The sequence below is a fragment of the Pyxicephalus adspersus genome, chromosome 1 (genome assembly GCF_032062135.1).
Source record: "Pyxicephalus adspersus chromosome 1, UCB_Pads_2.0, whole genome shotgun sequence".
NCBI classification, from domain to species: domain Eukaryota; kingdom Metazoa; phylum Chordata; class Amphibia; order Anura; family Pyxicephalidae; genus Pyxicephalus; species Pyxicephalus adspersus.
In genome coordinates this window covers 30,135,182-30,155,497 of record NC_092858.1, presented here as the reverse complement: position 1 = coordinate 30,155,497, position 20,316 = coordinate 30,135,182, and the positions used below count along the sequence as shown (strand labels likewise).

The window sequence follows — 20,316 nt, the reverse complement described above, 5'->3', positions numbered from 1 at the left end:
GGAAGAATTTGCCAATTTATAATTAAATTATGCTGATAAAATCTAGATTCATTGAGGACAAGGAACAGTCTGAACAGTCAGAAAAATCTTGTTGTTTACTTTGGATGACTAGATTCTCCAGATTACTTTTATTTTCATTTCAGAATTAGATTTTCGGGAGATAAATGATCACTACATAAGGACCTACCTTTCTGGTAGTATTTTGAGTTATGTGTCCACCTGAATCCAGTACAAAGACCAAAGTCTGTGAGCTTTATGTGGCCATCCAGATCTATAAGAATGTTATCAGGTTTGATGTCCCTGTGGATAAACCCCATCTTGTGGACGCTCTCAATGGCCAAAGTCAGCTCTGCGATATAGAACATGGCCAGGTGCTCGGGAAACACTTCCATTCGTATAAGTAGGCTCATCATATCTCCTCCTGGGATATAGTCCATCACAAAGTACAAGTTGTCTTTGTCCTGGAAGGAGTAGTAAAGCTTCACTACCCACTCATTGTCGGCCTCTGCCAAGATGTCCCTTTCGGCTTTGACATGTGCCACCTGGTTTCTGTTCAATACATCCTTTTTCCTCAAAGTCTTCATGGCATACAGAGCTTTGGTGTCCACTTTACTGGCGAGACACACTTCACCAAAGGCACCAATGCCCAGGGTTTTAATCTTCACAAACAAGGACTTGTCCATTTTGGCTCTTTTTAGTCTGTTGTAGTTGGATTCCTTTTGGTACAGAATTTTCCGCATTTGCTCTTGAACAACTTCGCAAAGACCAGCCTACAATTTACAAAATATATTTTATAAAAATTGTGGAATAACTATTTTCTAGTGCTATAAAGAAAAACAAATATTGTATCAATTTACCCAGAAATAAATACGAGGGAGAAAAAAGTAAAACAAATTGGCAAAGTGATACATTTAATATTGGTAATATTATTATTAAACAGGATTTATATAGCCCCAACATATTACGCAGTGCTGTACAGTAAATAGGGGTTGCAAATGACAGACAGATACAGACAGTGACACAGGAGGAGGAGAGGACACTGCCCCGAAGAGCTTAGCTAGGAATACTGACTGATTGGGCACTAGAAACCTTTTATAAGGGCTGCACAGTGGCTCAGAGGTTGCCACTCTGGCCTTTGCAGCACTAGATGCCAGGTTTGAATCTTGGCCAGGGCACTATCTGCATGGAGTTTGCAGGTCCCCCCCCCCCACATTCCAAAAACATGCAGTTAGGTTAATTGGCTTCTCCCCCCAAAAAAAATTAGACTTTGGTAATGACATATGACTATGATAGGGGCATTAGATTGTGAGCCCCTTTGTCGGACAGCTAGTGACATGACTATGGACTTTGTAAAGCGCTGCATAATATTTTGGAGCTATATGAATACTGTGTAATAATAATAATATATACAGGCACACAAGTAAAAAAAATAAATAAATAATCCTATGACATTTTAATTTACTATTAGTGAGTCTTGGTTAGGTGTTGGTCAATAATACAGTATAGCTACATTATCAAGATCAGCCATTCTCAACCAGGGTTCCTCATGTGGATAGGGGACCCTCAAACTGTTCTTGACTGATCTTCTGTTTGAAGATACTTCCAATGTTCTGGGCCAACACCCATTGGCAGAGCCAGTTGTTTGACTAATCTTTTTTTTTTATTTTCATAGTATACTAGTAAGAAGCTTTACTCACATATTTGATTTTAGCAGGGGTTACCCAAGATCCCCCCTCCCAATAAAAAAGATTTCAGTAATAGGTTCTCTGAAACCTGAAAATTATATCAAGGGTTCCTCAGTGGTAAAAAGGTTGAGAACTGATCTACATGGATGTGTCACCCTTTTTCTGTGACAGTATTTCTGTAGCATTTCAAACCTATCCTTGACCTTGCTTACTCCATTATCCTGGTACTTTAGTTTAGTATTCTATTCAAGGTGGTAAAGAAGGACCTTTAGTGTGTAAGATATACCTATGCAAAGCTACTGAGCACCACTTATCAGGTGCAATTAATAGGTATTGAACGTTATATCCAGTGCCTTGCATCTAGATCACTCTACAAGGCATCTTAAGGTGACTGAGTGTTTGCCTAACAATGTCTACAGCCAACGAAAGTCACAGAAAATACAAAACAGGAGTGACAGCAGACTGCTTTTGTTTAGTACTTAGTGTTTGTGCTTTGTTTAGGCCACAGGGATGGAATAAAAATAGTTTTAAATCAAAGTACACCCTCATACAGATGAGAACCAATTTGTGCTAATTATTCTTCATCAGCAAACTAAAGCATTCTAAAATCTTCCGCACCACACAAACATCCTACACCTCAAGAAATATGCAGCAAGAACAAAGCACTGACTGACCGCCTACCAGCATCAGTGCTCATGACTTGTACTGATCCCTACGCAGAGCAGTCAAACCACATTTAGTATCAGCAGGGATCTGGGTAAAAATAGAGGGATAATTAGTGCTACAAAAAAACACAATTGTGGAGCGAAAACCATAACAGCTATCGCTGTGGGGCAAAAGGGAATAATTTTATATAACAACATACTGCTTATCCACACAAATGCCATGTTCAAAAACTTTTTAAAGCTCAATTCCATTTAAATCCTTTTTTGTAGGTCAGAGGGCCAGGAAGTGACTAGAAATTTCTCCAACGTGGACAGATACAGTAAAGAAAAAGTAGCTTTCCTTTTGAAGAATGGTTAGACTCTCTGTCACACTTTTATTGCCATGTCTGTCTTTCTGTCCAAGTGATGCGCATTACCCTGATTTCCTGCCCTGGTGTCTTAGGATATGTAAACACGTGCAATTATTGTCGTTGGAAAGGATTTTTTTTTTCACGATCCGATTCGATCCGTTCACGACTGTACGATGCATGAACGAGAGCTGTACATACAGCACTGTACTGTTCCATAGAGAGGTGAAGGAGGGAGAATGACAGAGCGGCACCCCGCTGTGCTCTTTCCCCTTTACTTTCATTGCGATCGTTCCTTGTCAGTTGTCCATGGATCCGCCAGGACATTCGTTCGGACGATGAGCATTGTACACACGCCAGATTCTTGTTTGATATCAGCCCTGAGACGATTATCGGATGAGAATATTCTGATTTGTGTACCCAGCCTTAGGGATAGATAGTAAAGGAGAAGCAGCAAAAGAATACTGACTATGGTCTACTGAATTTGTATTGTAAAGCACTCCAAAGATATATTCTGTATAATGAGAGCTTGTTCTAGACAAAATATGTTTGGGCTTTTTGTCAATGGATTGCCCTAAACTGAGAAAAATCTGATAGCACGCAGCAAATGATCCACATCATACAGATCTGTCCTGATAATCCTCTATATAACAGTACTCAGACTGGGAAAGAGAGGAAAATGTGTTAAGGAACAGCAGGAAAGAGAAGAATGACGACCCCCATCAGTCTGTTCTTGCTCTTCAGTCATAAGTCATAAGGCTGTGAGTAGAGAAAGGATTCCATTCCATAGTTGTAAAGAGGGTCATCTACCTGACTCTGCTCTCTAAGAGGGATGTTTAGATTTCTGCATGGTGAAACAAATTCTTTGGCACATTACACACATTCAGTTATATGCATCTCATCTGTGTAATTAGTTATTTGCATGGAGTTTAGCTGTAAAACTTTCAGTGAAAGCTAGGTGACCAAAATGATCAGGAAATAAAAGCAGTGAAGTTATTTACAAATCTTTTCTTGTAAATGCTGAAATTCTTCTTACCCTCCCACTGTTTTTCCTAAATGCTCAGTTTGAATTTCCGAGGTTTATAACTGGTTTAAATAAATAATAAAGCTTGATGCAACATAAAATAATACAATGGTGAATTGGTGATTCACCTGGCCTCCAACTACTCTGTCTACTCCAAAGCATTGTACTGAACTCTTAGTTGCTCCTGGGAAGAATTTCTCCTCCAGGCAGACAATATTTGGCCAACTATTATTAGGCTATGTGTCTGGAATAAACAGCTAGGATACTGAGTGAGTCATTCCTTAAGGTGCTATTATTATTATTAAATACTGAACGGAGCATTTCACGAATTTCAGATCTACAAACAGAACTCAAAAATTGTACAGCTGTCACAGTATCGTCAGAATTAGATGATCTGTAAATAAGCAGAGCAGCAAAATGCCACTAAATATAGTAGAGAAATGACAGCTTCATCTAATTTAAACAGTCGTAATACTTATTGGTGCCCACAATCTTCCTTTATATCTTGCCTAAAGAGATGTGCCACCTGCTTCTGTTACTGCATACATACCAATGTTTGATCAGTCAAATTGTAAGAATTAATTATTTACAGCATGAAAATAAAAATGCCTTTCCACTATTTTTTTTTCCATTAATCATTTCAATCATTTAAGTCATAACTTAGAACAAGAAGTACATCTTGAAGATATCTAGTTCTCAGAAAACAAAGATATAAAGTGAAGGCCAGAGAGGTACTCACTACCTGCCAATGCGACCAAATCCCTGGCTATTCTGATATCTAATTTTGTGATGTGCTGGTACTAACTGGTCACATACCAATGACATTCACATATTTTCTAATGAATACACTTATTTACATTGAAAAAAAGAATAAGGAAAGGCCACATACTACTGTACCCACCAACAGTAGATTGGAATACTAATCCATATATAACTGTACATAGCTTCCAGTGGATTCTACCTAAAAAAATTTTAGGACCATATATGCTTGGATTTGTTTGGTTATCTAGTTTAAAGAAGATCTGCGGAAGTTGTTCCCTAAAAAAAACAAGTAGAGGTAATAACACTAGTTACTAATATTGCCTATATGATTTGTTACTTGTTCTATATTGTGTCCGCATGAAAGTGGCCATAATTCTTTGTACCAAAGCTGCCCCTCTCCATGACTGGTGATCAAAAGACTGATAGAGCAGCAGGAAAAAAACTATAAAATGAATGAGGCAAAGTCAGAAAGATTCTAACACTGCAGGTCCACAGGTAAAGCCTCCTCCACAGGTGTGACATCAAATCACATGAGACTAGCAGTCAGAGGCATAGGGCCCGATTTAATAAAGCTCTCCAAGACTGGAGAGCATTTACTTTCATCAGTGAAGCTGGGTGATCCAGCAAACCTGGAATGGATCCGGTCCAGATTGAAAACATTTGCTAACAAAAGGCAAATTACTTTTAAGAAATCCATTCCAGGTTTGCTGGATTACCCAGCTTCACTGATGAAAGTCTGTCCTCTGCAGCCTTGGAGAGCTTTAATAAATCAGGTCCATAGTACCTTGGATGATCTCACATTGCAGGTATACATTTATGAGAATTAAGTTACAGGTAACGAAGTGCTGTTTCTCTAGGGAAAATCAGAACAAAGGGTAAATTTATCAGGGTACAGCTTGGTCACAGTTAACAATTTTTTTTGGTTTTTCTAGAGTTTTTTGAAGCACACACAATGCGGTTGTCCTTGTTTGATTTTATTCTTGTGGAACCATTTTGGTTCCTAGGCCTATTCTTGGCATGGAGTTTTAACCAACCAATAAAGTGGAATTACAAGCAAAAATTATTATTTTTTTTTACAGCTTGGTTTTAATATTGTCCAGTTTTGGTGCTTACAAATGCATAATGAAAAGTTACCTGTTGATTGTCAGTTCCCTCTTATTGTCCCTATTTCTAGCCTATATAGTACCACATCTTTTTTGACCTCTGCTTCCCACCCCTATAGCCTTGCTCTGGTGTACAGCTGATTTCCCTGGATAGCCTATATCACTTCTGGTAACATCAGTGCTCATTTATAACATGCCCATCAGTGATTTTACATTGTAGGGATATGCGATTATGTGACCATACAAAAGTACAAAAAAATGAAGGTATTTAGTTTGCAATTTTTTATCCATTTACCAATTTAATGTTATGCTGTGGTGATGACATTGTGCTGTTTGAGAAGCTTTCACTGTACAAATAACTCAGGGCAAAACTTTCCCTACACTAAGTCACAATAACTTTCACTCAACCAATATGATGACTCCACTGCTCAATAAACTTATGTCATATGACTGGAACAAGAATTAGTGTTAGTTGGAAGAACTGCTTTATCCAAGTTACTTCATAGAGCTTAATCTAAGGATAACACAGCAAAAACTATAAACCAAAGTCATTTTAAGCTAACATTGGCCAGGTCTTAGGTTAAGCATTTATAATAGGGGTGTTCGTGGTTAAGGGAAGGCGGCTATTGATGGCACACAAATAAACTTTGAAAACAATGAGACATAATTCATTATCTCTATAGGTTTTTGGGTCAATAAATTAAACAAAAAGTGGTAAGCCACCTCTGTAAAAAGAAATGTATATCAGAAGTGATAAGAGTAAAAAGTGAAATGTGATGGTAGGGTTATGAGTGCTTACATAAATATTTAGGTTTGTTCCTTGGCACTAAAGAGCTCTTTCACTGCAGAAAAATACATTAGTAAAAAAAAAAAAAATAGAACAAAGACAATTACCTCTGCCATCTCTTGTTCCAGCTGTAACCTTCTATTAATCTTTTGCTGGTAGGTTTTCAGGACATTCTCTACATGTTGCTCCATGTAGAATTTAAAAGCAAAGGGAGAGTAGCTTTTAATTCTGGACTCTCTCTTCTCCTCATCCTTACTATTTTTACGCACTGGTACAGGGGATGTCTGAATCTGCTTTTTGTCCTTTCCAGACTTTGAGGTTTTAGAACTTTTGCTTGCTTTCTCATGTTTTATATCTCCATTGACTTCCTCTGTTTGGTTGCAGGTTACATTATCAACAATACGTAGGTTCTGCTCTACACCTTTACTTATAGAGTTAACATCATGCTGCTCTGAGTTGTTCTGGAGCCAACGATGCTTTGGATAAGGTGGTGGTGGAAACCTCATGTCCTGGTTACTATACTCTACTTCAATCCCATAAGGACCTGGCCCGCTGACAGATAATGGATGTGGCTCAATCATCTCTACATTTTCTGGCACCTGTGTTTGTGATGCTAACCATGCAGGATGGGATGGACCAACAGCAGTCTGAGGCTCTGGCCTCACCACCCTCATGCTCTTAACTGGTTGAAGAATGTGGGTGGAAGTAACAGTGGTGATGGTATTAGAAGCCATTGATGGATCTGGTTTGGTTTGTGGAGCTTGCCGCAGTTGCACCTGTTTTGGCTGTTGATGGTTATTAAAAGAGTTTGTACGACTTGGTACTTGGGATTCTGTTCTAAAAGAAACATGTTGTCTTGGTGAAGCATCTATTCCAGGACCCTGAAGAGAATCACGACGGTGCTGGGCATTTGGCCATTGGCATACACCACCCATATCATACATATCCATTGGTAGGCTATTTTGTGAAGGTGGTAAAAGAGTCTGTGGTGCGTCAGGATACTCATTTGCATATGGAGAGCCCCTTGGCATCACCAGCATTTGGTGAGAGGAAGGACTTGACTGCTTATGGTGAGGATGTGGCATGTAGAGGCCTCCTGGTGCTTGCTGATATGTATGACCCGGGCTACTTTGTGGCACTGGACTTTTGCCCTGAATGTTTACATAACTGCTTTCTTGTTGCATTTTATTTTGAAATGATGGGGTTCTTTGGACACCATATCCTATAGGGTCACCCTGGACAATAAGGTGCTGTCGCCCATAATGTGGACCGTTTGAAGCATGGGCAGGCTGCAAGGGTAGACCTTGACTGGTGTGGTTACTCATAGTATAAGTCATTGCAGCAGATTCAACACTGGTGGCATAAGCTTTTTGTTGATGCTGGTGCCCTCCAGGAGGATTATGTGCTGGAGGTCTTGGTGTTGGACCATTCATTGCCCCAGTCTGGGGAGCAGAGAGCAAGAAGTCCATATATTGTCGTGGTACATCAGCAAGTACAGCGGAACCTTCAGTTGGAAAGCCAGGCCCATCATATGGTGGATTACCAATTGGATATGGTGGAAATGGCTCACTTGGGCCTTCAAAACTTGATCGATGAAGAACATTATTTGGTCCTGTGCCTTTTCCTAAATGAATGATCAAAAGAAAAAAAATAATGAAATGATTAAAAACACAGGTTTGTCTTTTATTTAGATTCTATGTTAAACGGTATTGTGGTAAATGAGTAACAAAATTATAGAAAAAAAAATCAAAATACTTTTGAAACAAAATCTCTTCAAAATGTATTATGTCACTGGTGTAAAAAAAAAGTACCCCTATAAAAAACAGTATCAAGTAACTCTTGAATGTTTAAATTTTTTAGCCAGAACCCCCTTAATATATACAAGTTACTTCCATATTCATCTTTTGGGTTCAACACACTACGCTGCATTAATGCTCTCATTATTGTATGCAGATGTAAAATGTAAAGACAGGACATTCACCTGAATGGGTACCACAACCAAAAGGGTTCTGCATGCTGTGCTCTTTAAAGTGCAGCACACAACAACATACCACATTGTATTGTGATGCAGTGAGATGGTAAGGTGGTTTTTGGGATGCCATTAAGAATGAATGACAACTACAGGGGTTAAAAGGTACTGAGAAGACTTTAAGTTCTTGATAGATCTTTCAGAAGTCCAAAACTGTGCAAGATCCAAAACTGTGTTGAATTGAGTGAGCTAGGCTGTGATTTCTGTATTACTTGGATAAATACAACTTCATATTCAACATAAATAATTTAATATTTCAAGGGGAATACAACAAATACCATAAATCTGCTTACAGGTGGATAACATACAAGTATTTTTCAATGTTTAATTCCTTGAATTATCCATAGTGAACTTAGCCATACATTCCTTGATGGCAGTATGACCAGTTAAACAACCTTATCTTCCCAATATCAATTCCCAATAATATACAGTGAGCGCCCCATTTGTCTGCAGGATGTTAGGCACTGCTCCCTGATGAAATCCATTAGAACTAAAGTGGCTTATTCAAACAAAGAACAGTATTCCCAATCAATATATTGTGCACATTTTGTTTAGGATCCCTTGCTTTTAATTGAATTTCTTGATGTTTATTATCTGTTTATGATCTATATTCCTGCACAGTACCTGGAGATGTCTGTTTGATGACTTGGACAATTTGCTCATTACGAGGATCCAAGTAACCCATCTTACTTATAAATTCCAAAGCTGCTTCAATGCTTCTACTTCCAGTCTGCTTCAACGCCCTTATTGCCATTTCCTATCATAAAAAAAAAAACAAACAAAAAAATTGTTCAGCAATTTTTATTTACATTTAACATTCACTTGTGCTTCAACAATTCAAGCATGTAACTGTACTTAACTCAAACTAGCATGAATAGTGAAGTGGGGTTAACCATAACTTACCACTGAACAATTTAATCTAAAGCCTGAGGTGCAAACATATAGCTAGGAGTATAATGTATTTTGTAGCCACTTGCTCTTCTGTGGCAATACCACTTTCCTTTATTTCCCTGGACAACTTCTGATCACTTGTCTCATGAGATTACATTTAGATCTGACAATACACACGGTCAGCATCTCACCAGGGAGTTCCTGCCGTTTGATAGCTCCCTCAATCAGACACCACAGCAAAGCAATGTGATAGAACATGAACATTTTGCAGTTGTTTGAATTAGATTTAGAACAGCATAAGCAAGCGCAATTTGGTGTTAGTGTCAACTGGCTTGTATTCGTTTCAGAACTGCTTTGCCCTTCAAAGTTTAGAAAATTGCAAAACCACCTAAAGCAAGTCAATAAGTGAATTTTGATTACTTTCAGGAATATCTCAAAAGTACGCAGATCCCGTTTCATTGCCATTTGCCAACCACACTCAAGCCTTGACTTGAGCCAATTCAACCTTGACATGCATGCAAGGAACATATTCAAATTTTTTTTTTGTGTTATCTAGGTTAGCCATGGAACACAAGTCCATTCTACTGGGCAGCACAGTGGCTAAGTGGTCAGCACTCTGGTCTTTGCAGTGCTAGGCCCCAGGTTCGAATCTCGGCCAGGGCACTATCTGCATGGAGTTTTCCTTTTTAGTATTCTGTGATTTCAGAACCCATGCTTGTAATGCAGTAATGCTATTACCAATCACACCTTCTGTAGTCCTCATCATTCACATAAAGTTTGACTAGGAAGAAGTTTCTTGGAGGTATCAATAAAATGAAAACATTCTTTGGAAATATGTATTCAGTGACACAGGGAGGGTAAAGACAGAAGTCTGTTTCCAGAAGAATACTCCTATTAAACCAGTGACTTATTACATGATAGCTGGCTGCAGATTACAGAAATAATAGCAATAGATCATTGGAAGACATTTCAAACATTGGTAGCTTCTTGATTGCTTTCATTTGTTGCTTGGAGCTGCGCTTTAAAATAGGCAGAAAGTAGAGGATACGCTCATGATGCCATTTTTAGGTTTCCACGCTGAATCAGAATGGATTAAATTTACCTTTCTTGTACCACAGAAACTACTAAAATAAGAGGTGCTATGACTGGTTGACGCCTTGGTGATGTCAGAGCAGGAAGAAATTTACCGTAACCATCAATTATATCACCAGCGGAGATCTCACCCACAACACCCCCGCTTACATTTGTAGCTTTACTGTCATTAAAAATGACTGAGCACAGGTAGAAAAAAAATGATATAAACTTAGTGCTAAGGCTTTAGTTGTATTAAAACAATCATAAAACTTTCTTTTTTTGTATATTTTTGCAACAGAGGAAATATCTGTGTGCGAAAGAAGTCTAACTGGAACAATTATCCCCATTTGAATATTTTTCCTTATTATTATTTCCTTGGTATATGGCCTAATTTAAGGTGCATTAACATGGCCAGCACTGAATAAAATTTCTGCTAAGAGGTAAGTAATAAGTTGCAGTGGTGGGGTTAAGTGCAGAGTTTTTATGAGGGTGGGTAAGTTGGTGTCCGTTTATTAAAAAGTAATCTTGTTAATACCTAGGGTATTAACCAACAGAAATGAGAAAAAATAAAAAGACAAAAGCGCAGCCATTTAATTATGGGCCAAAATAACATTTCTGTGCACGTTATAAAACACAGCTATTGGTTAGAAGTAGAGTTCCATTATGACAAACTGAATAACTAATAGGAGAATTTTCCATGCTGGGGGGGGGGCTGGGAGCAGAGGCCGTACAAAATACCAGCAGCACTCCACATACTTCAATAAATTAATGTGGCTAGAGGAATCCACCTATACAACAGGATATATCACGCAAAGGATTACTGGAAGTCACTGGCTGGAAGAAAAGCTTAGCCAATCTTATTTGTTGGAATTTGGAAATGTATTTTAGATTCACAGCTACAATTACAGACAACTCTCCAATCTGGCTGAGCAGAATGGGCTAAAAAAGTTTTGCTTGTTGGGCTACTCTGCTCCAGTTATTGGCTCGTGTGTATTAGAGACCAATAAGTACACATAAGTACCTAATTAGCGCCATTATTTTACAAGAAAAGGACCAACTTCTGCCATTTTAGTTTTAGTATTGTACAGTGGTACAGGGTCCTCTGCATTAGAAACAAGTCAGTCTTGTTACTTGGCTGATGGACATGAAGTATAGTCTAATTCAGGCTTTCTGAACTTTTTTACATGGGGGAACACTTAAAATAAAATATTTTTCAGGTCTTTAGGGAACCCCTTCTATAATTACTATATTCACAACTCACAGTGTATTAGCAGGGTGGTCAGTAGGAAGACTGTCTCTTATATTTCTGCCATTAGGAAGAATGCCCTACTTACAGATAGCCAAAAAGATCATTGGTGTCACTTAAGCTGACCTTGAGAGACACAAGTGGCCATTGTTCAAGGAATCCCCAGTAATCTCTGGAGGACCCCCAGGGTTCCATGAAATACTGATCCTTTCCTCCCTGGTCTTATGGTCCCTAGCTTTGGTCTTTCATTCAATGGATTTCATCCTAGAGGCTCAGAATTGCATGTGGACCTTACTAGGAGGCTGGGCACTGCTAGCATCTCCCACTTGTCATGCTTTGCCTCTTAGTGAAAACTACATAACACATTCAGTAGATCGGTAGATACTGGCATTTGAAGGTATATGTATCTGTCATCTCTTCCTGTAAAAGTCTAGCTTTTCCCATGGTTCTCAACCTATTGGTAAGCCAAAACCCCCATCACACTAAAGAACCAATATTGAGAAAGGAGATAGCTGGACCATGTTCCGTTTCCACAGGTACAAGTCAAGAATCTTTAAGTTTACTGCACTTAGATCTACTGATTGTTGTGACACACATTTTTACTGCAGTTATTTTCTGTCTATTATTTTTGACAGTTTTTGACAGATTTATACTAAATTTACTACCACTTAAAGTTAATATATTGTGTGTTTCAGTTTACTAGGCGCTCATACCTACTAGAGGACTGTTGGTTCAATCTTACAATGTCAATCTGCTCATTGTGCCGTAATATTTTAATATTTATGTTTAGTGTAACTGAACACGCACAAAAGCTCTGTGTGCCAGGAGCCTGGGATTTCCTAATGGTGCATTTTGGGCACATCTGCTGTTTTCTGTGTATCTGTTGCAGTTGTTCATAAGACTAATTAGACTTAGATTTGGTCTGTGAATTGCACAGCACTACCGTTATAGCTCCTTAATCAGACGTATCCACTGTTTTCACATAAGTTTTACATCCCATGTATATTAATGAATGTGACATACCTAACATATTTATCACTCCTGTCAGACTTGAAAATAACCATCCACATAACTCATCATAATACAAACATTAGTTATTAAAAGCAGACACTAAAATGTTCCTTCATAAGTTAAAAAGGGTGCCTTGGCAAACAAAAATGTTGGAAGTAGACAAAACTTCTTTTCCATGTTTTTGTTAGAATAGGGAAAGAGTTAGAACTTGTGTTGAGTTTTCAAATTTCTTCACTGGAAATCTTTACAAAGCAGGAAGAAATCCCACATTTTACAGCTTTAGTGGGAGATCGCCTCTCTATGCCTGCTTACAACTGTACCATTGGAACAGAGAGGAAATTTCCAATGGGGACACTATCAACAACAGAGGATTCTCCTTTTCTTTGGGAAGACTTTCTCCTGGTTATTGGTTGTGAAGGGAAATCTCCCAACATAACATAAAGCAGAAATACTTTGGTTGCTAATAAACATCATGCAGCTAAGTTTGCTTAAGTATACATTCATAAAGTTTCCAGGAAGACACAATCCTAACAATTGTCATGGAACAGCCTGAAAGTGTGATTATCCTTATTTTTTAAGCTGTGCTACAAAATGCAGGTTGGGATTTGATTAGCTGAACATAAAAATACTTTCTTTACCAATAAACTAATATCATAATAAGCACTCCTCCGGACAACAGAAGCAATTATTCTACCTTTCCGATTGGACAACTACAAAGACTTTCGCAGTACAAAGAATCTAATTAAAATTTGAAGTGTAATTAAAATTTAGATATGACATTTACTAACTTATAATATACTCTGGTGATTTATTGGTTCCAGATCTGTTTCACTACATGAAGATTTAGCACTAATCTGGAAGCAGCAATAGAAGAATCCAGATTGAGAACATGTGTAACAGACAGGCAGAGGGGTGGAATTTATGTACGTGGAACATGCTTGCAGAAACTGATCATTCTTGCCATTTTTGTCATTCTCTTGTGAGAATGTAAACATTTCATACCTGCTTAGTAAAGACAGATTTTTAAGAAATGCTGCGGGTGAAAATGGTTCAACAATTGCTTTTCTGCCTGGAAATATGAAACTTGCATTCTGCCTTCCAGTTAAAGGTTTTTCATATTTAAAGTCACAAGTAAAGTAAGTCGATAAATCTGTTTTAGAATATGTCAGTATATGTATATGTAAGTATAAATCTAACATTTTTCTTTTTAGGTGCATTAGGTTCACCTAATAAAAAGAGATGATTTTGAAAGGTGGGGGTCCAGAGAAAAAGTTGGTCTTTCATTTTAGTCTAAGGGCTGTTTAAAGCAAATATTTTTTTTGTTTTTAATATGTTGCAAAGTTTAGATCGCTAAGATAGTAGCTACCCTCTCTCACTTGGATGTTGAGCAGCTTATCACATCTGTAGTAACAAAAAAATTATTTGTTTTAAAAACAGTTTGGGGCTATAGAATCGGTACCTCTAGGCCAGTTTTTCTCAACCAGGATTCCTCCAGAAGTTGCTAGGGGTTCCTTGGACAATTAGCAGTTTGTATTCCCAGGTCAGTTTACCAGATCCCAATAATATTTTAGCTTATCGGTTAGGGTGACCCCCTTCCCAATAGCCAGCAATGTAAGAGGCATTCTTCCAACTGACTGACTCTAATATACTGTGAGTTGTGGATATTGTAATTTTAGCAGGCGTTCAATGTGGCCTGGCCCTGAAAAGTATTGTTTTGTCATCATTTATATGCAGCCTGGACGGACCTCTGCCTGCGACCCCAACTCTGCTTGTGCCTACTCCCTCTCTACCTCGTTTGGTGGACTGATCACCCGTGTATGACCATAGCTCTATACTCTAGATTTGCCTTGTAGTTCTTGTACTGTCTAATCTGGTCCTCTGCCAGCCTATCCCAAGATGCCATCCTTGGGGTCAACCGTGTGGGGGCTTACTGAAGGTGAAGTCTGCAACGTTAGATTGGGGGCCTTACAAAACCTCAGCCAGACCAGACCTAGTATGTACGCGCGTGTGCGTATTATTTACACATACATATACACATACAAATCAAGGAGAAGGCCTAACAAAATAAAAATACAATACTAAAATACTAGTGTCGCCTGGAAAAGAACTACAGAATCCACACGCACACATCCCTATAGTTCTTTTCTATTTTCTTCCATCATTCAGAAATCCACCTGTTAACAGACATTCTAAAAACATCTTCTATTATAAGAGGAATTTCTTTTCTGCAGCTGGACCTACAAATTTGTCCAGTTTGGTTCTCCAGCTATGTGGAGTATGTGACAAACCAGCAACATGTACAACTAATTTTGCAAAAGCATCCAGGACCAAAAATAATGCGTCTAGTCTGTGTAAAATAAAGGCAGAGATGACATATAGCTTAGCTGGCATGTATCAGTGTCAAAGACAGCTCCAATATAAGAGATGAGATCCAGGAGCAGATCTAGAAAATAATGTAAGCATAAAATATACAAAACACAATGTTTAAAGGGTCAGTCTAAACAAAACTGATATTTCAATTATGTTCTTCAATTTATTTAATTCAAGTATCTAGGATTCCAGGATGTACAACTGAAAGATTATTTCATGAATGCACCCTATGATAAAACAAAGGGAATTATTTATTCAAATATGTAACTCCTCCAGCATGTATCTTGGTAGGCAATATTAATTTGGAATAATCACATGATCAAAAGCCCAGCTAGAGGTTTTTAGCTTTTTTTTTTTCTACCCTAAGGAAAAAGGCTTAATAAATGAGACAAAAAATGTTACTACAACCAGTGCTGACGCCTCCCAATGAAGTAGGCAAAGTTCAACTCCTTTGTTTATTTCTCTTTGTTTATTTCTCGTTTCAACATTGAAATGACAGTTGTCCAGTACAACTATCTTCCAGCCGATGACAGGACAATCTGATATATTAGGAATAAGTAGATCCTGCCAAATGTCTCCACTGATTAATTATGGAGAAAACAGTGTTTATTGCTGCATAATATATGGACTGCTATTGCCTTCTTTGTTGGAAGCCAGTGCTGTAGACACCCTTCCTTCAGCTTTCATAATATAAAACATAGAAAATAAAATTACACGAGGGCTGCAAGCACCCTACGACTGCCTCCTATCTTTACATACAGCCAACCCAAGTTTTCTTACTTTTTAAGTTTTCTTAAAAGTTTCCCTGAGACAATAAATCATGAATCTAAAAAGGACAATGAGTGTTTTTCCCCCTATTCCAATACAAGGCACAATTACCAAAGAATACCCTTCTGATTCAAAAAATCTTTACAGGCTGTTAAAACAATACAAAATAGAAAGTTATGCCTGGTCAGAATTATCGCACAAATTCTATACAGACAGGAATGTGTAAGCTTTAAATACTGAGCATACTGTTCATACTTGTACTTGAGATAAGTGTATGCCAAGTATTTCACATGTTGCAGCCACCAACATTGAACTTTACATTGATTAACGATAGTGATGTGTCCTTAACAGACTCTGCTCCATACCACATTTTTTCTTCATGTACATGAACAGTTTATTCCACCATGGCAAGTACAAATGTTTCTCTAACCTACTCATTTACAATGGCAATTCCAAAGGACAAAATTGGCCAATGGTAAAAATGTACATTCCCCCCATTATACAGCAATGTTCTTGAGAGGTTAACACATTAAAGGCCATTTTTTGTCTTGCAGAAAGCCAAAGGCCCTGATTTACTAAAGCTCTCCAAGGCTTCAGAGAATACACTTTCATCCGTGAAGCTGGGAGTTTCTGTAAACCTGAAATGGATCTGATCCAGGATTCAAATGACTTTGAAGAAATCCAATCCAAGTTTGCTTGATCATTCAGGTTCACTGATGAAAGTGTATACTCTTCAGCCTTGAAGAGCTTTAATAAATCAGACCCATAGTGTTTTACCATGGGCTCAACTGTGGTCACAACCTCTCCTATTCAAGTGAATGTGTGAGGTTGGGAACCATTTGGTGCAAGGTTGACGGAAAGTGATGCTTTTGCCTGTGCAGTTGTTTTTTTGAAGATTTGCATGGCCGCTGGTAGGCTTGGTGATCTACCATGTAGCAACAGTTAACCGTGTGCCTGTGAGCTGCCAATCATGCTGTTCCCATTGTGGCTGTGTAAAAGGTCACTGTAGCTAATGATACTTACAGGAAATTTCAGCCTATGTACTAACTAAAAGTCACAACAGTTGGGGCCATTTCAAACTTAAAGCTCAACTTGTAAATGTGTAATGTAAATTTGGACTTGTGCAAGTGATGTTTTGTTAGCACGAAGATATAGCATTGTTTACAGCGAGCAAAATGTTACTGAGCCAGTCTGGCTTTCTAATAACTGGAAAACAGCACCATTTTTAGCCATATCATCATTATTTTACATACCGGTACATGTGAAAGGGAAAGCTGCAACTGTACTGCAGAAGTTCCAAAAGTAACATAGGACATATTTGCTGTAAAGTAATACACACTAGACCAGTGTATCTAAAACTTTTTAACATGCGGGGAAACCCCTAAAAGAACATTCAGATCATTCCATCATTTGGAACTGTTCCTTTTTTTAAAAAAAAAAAACATCAAGATTTGTAAATGTGGGTAATGAAACACAAAGTACTCTATGCAAAAGTGCTCAAAATGGGAGAGGGAAAAGCAGCAAAAAAAGCCAATCATGTGCTTCCTAAGTCATGCTAAAAAGGAGAAAGGGAAGTAACAGTGAGAAAAAATAAAAAAAAAGGGTGAAGCACCACACACGCATTCCGGGAGGCTCTGGCTACTGCTTCTGCGCATTTTCTGGGGCATTTTTTCCACAAAGGGAAATGAGATGCTGCTCTCATGCCTGTGCAGTGAGATTGGCTCTTTTTTCCCCCTTTACAGCGCCGGCTACATTACTGTGTAGATCGGGTATCTTAGCAAAAAGACAAGTAAAAGATGGAAGAGGAGACTGCCCGGACAAAGAGGAATTCTAGGACGACGCAAGAGCATATTGAAGGATAGTCCAGCGCCATTGAGGGATCTACAGGTAAACATACAGTAAACAGGTGTTTTGAGTTTAAAATACTTACCTCTGTGCTCTTGACCTAAATGTCCTACTTACAGTATTGCTAGAAAAATTATGGGTGCTGTCATTGCTGTCTTTTTTCTGACATTCCTACATGTCTGGCTATGTTAGGTTCCAATATTTCTAAATCACAGACCTTGAACAAGTATGCAGAAAATGTAAGTATGCAAAAACATCTCAGAAATCCTTATAAGTATTCTTGCTTTAGTGCAACATAAATTTGGTGCACACATGTCTACCTGCCCATATTTGTGTTTCTTGTGGCTCTAGGTTTTCTATAGTTACTATTCAGGTAAAGAACCAGGACCTGGGATTTCTTATGACTTAATGGTTTGAACCATGCTATCCCTTATGTCACTGAGACCAGACAACTAGTGAAGCAATAGTGAAACTCTCATGATTCTCTGGGATAAGGATATTCGCACAGCAAAGAATGTTTCAGGAATAAAGGTTAGCCCTGTGCTGGATGGAAATCTTGAAATAAATGTCAAGTTTTTTTTCTTTTGTCTTCATCCTTTGCCTTTGTATATATGTTTACACACAATTTCCCCTTAAAGGAACAGTGCCAGAGCTGGAAGCACAAGACTATAATGGTTCTAAAATGTAACAGATGGAACTTTCCCAGCTGCACACATGGATTGAGCCGGATACAGGATCTGGGAGTCCACCCTCCCTGGGAACACTACTTAGTCTTATGAGTAAGACTACTTCTTATAGCACTCATAGACAGAATTTGGGTATAAAAGATAGGGAACATTAAAGTGAATGTTCAGGAAGGCGGCTGAACAAAATACTCTGCAATACATGCTAATCATGTACTTTATTGCATTAGTATTAATAAATTGTATTTATATAGTGCTGAGATATTACGCAGCTCCTTACAGAGTCCATAGTCACAGTTAGTAAGTAGAGTTAGTAAGTAAAGTAAACTTCTTATTAAAAACAGGTTCACTTAAGATTCCCATCACTTGACTTCTGTGTAATCCTCTGTAACTGAATACCAGAGCAGAGAATAAATGGGTGAACATCCTAAAGTATTTTGGATGACATCTCAAAAATCAGCTTCAACTGAAGGACTGAAACTGATAGGAGGGAGTAAAGAAGCAGATCCACTGAACGTATTAATGATATATATTTTATTTCATCCTTTCCATTCCATTCTATGAGACAGCAAAAAGCTTCTAGTAGGTGTGTTTGGGAACACCTCCCCGCATGATGTACAGACAAAAAACAGGGGTTCCAAGATTAGTGCCAAAAAAGCAGTAGAGCAGACTGATATGGCACAGAATGGTCTGAACGAGAAACTAAAGTTATTAAGTGATTCAGATTACTAACATGTACCCTATGCTGAATCATCTATTTACTGACCCTTTAAATAGAAATCCCCTGTGACTTAGGACAAACAGAACTCGTATGCCTGGACAGGAATGCAGGCCCTACAAATCAAGCGAGAGAAAATATACATATTTAATAACAAGTCTGGCAGCGCTTAAAGTTGCACGGCCATCTCTTCGGGCATCGCATAATATTTTTTGGCTTTCACATACATTTCAGCTTATGAATGGACTTCTGTACAGCAAAATATCACCGGATCGGTGCAGGAGAGTCATGTACCTCTCTTACCTGCATTTTAAACATTGCTTTATTTCGGTTTAAATTATGTTTCTAGACAGTTATAATTGGCATTGCATGCTTTGTTCTGAGGAGCCAATTCAAAGTGAAGGAAGAGACAACGCCCCCCCTGGAAAAAGCCTGGAATGCTGGTAATTATCCTGACACATTTCCTCTCACAGCTATAGGCTGGAGAAGCTGCAAGGAAATTCAGGCCACCCCCCACCCAGGAGCACACTTCACCAGAGACTCCATGCTGGAATGCAGCATCTCCTTAACTCCTTCACCTCCGCCTCATTCCATGCTCTAAAAAGATTTACTGATTCTGGATGAGGATATTCAACATTCTGCTGACAGCAGGGAAGAAATTAAATAGTTCACTGGGCCCTCTGGTTTCTACAGTGTGTCTGTATTTCAAGTCTGTGCCCAGCCAGAACCTCCAGCCAGATATAAACAAAAATGGAGGTATGTGGTAATGAAAAAACAAAACAGATAGTGTAAGTAGCTGAATTTGACTTTGTATCAGATTTTTATAATATGATTTATGGCAGAGCTCACACTGGGAGAAGGGAAAACTATTTTTCTGATGTGTTCATTTACTGACATGATAGCAAACAGTTATGAAGTCGCCAGTATGCAACTGGGTGCAGAAAGAAGGCTCAGTTGTAATACTTAAAGCGGAACTTTGCATTTTAAAATTGCAGGCAGGCAGACTTGCAGAAGGGACAAGCGATTCCCCTTCTGCAAAAAAACATACTTACCTGCCTGTTTGCAATCTTCTTCTCTAAATACACTAAGCACATTTGAAACTTAGTGAAAGGGTACCTGGCATCCCACGCACATAAGTGGGAGCTGCGTCACTGCGGCCACGCACAGAAGCGGAAGCTGCGTCACTGCAGCCAACACACATAAGCGGGCGGGTGCTACATCACTCTGGCCAACGCACATAAGCGGGCGGGTGCTACGTCACTCCGGCCAACACACATAGGCGGGGCCAACACACATAAGCGGGCGGGT

General features: G+C 38.6%; 1 protein-coding gene across 1 annotated transcript in view; it reads right to left on the bottom strand.

Annotated features, from left to right (window-relative positions):
- The window catches only part of LATS2 (large tumor suppressor kinase 2), a 40,355-nt gene that overhangs the window by 8,329 nt on the left and 11,710 nt on the right, over positions 1 to 20,316 (bottom strand). The window contains exons 4-6 of the mRNA XM_072405028.1: positions 9,027 to 9,159; positions 6,481 to 7,997; positions 188 to 770 (exon numbers count right to left, since the gene is read on the bottom strand). Coding sequence (XP_072261129.1) covers positions 188 to 770; positions 6,481 to 7,997; positions 9,027 to 9,159 — 2,233 coding nt within the window. The remainder of the gene's footprint in view (positions 1 to 187; positions 771 to 6,480; positions 7,998 to 9,026; positions 9,160 to 20,316) is intronic.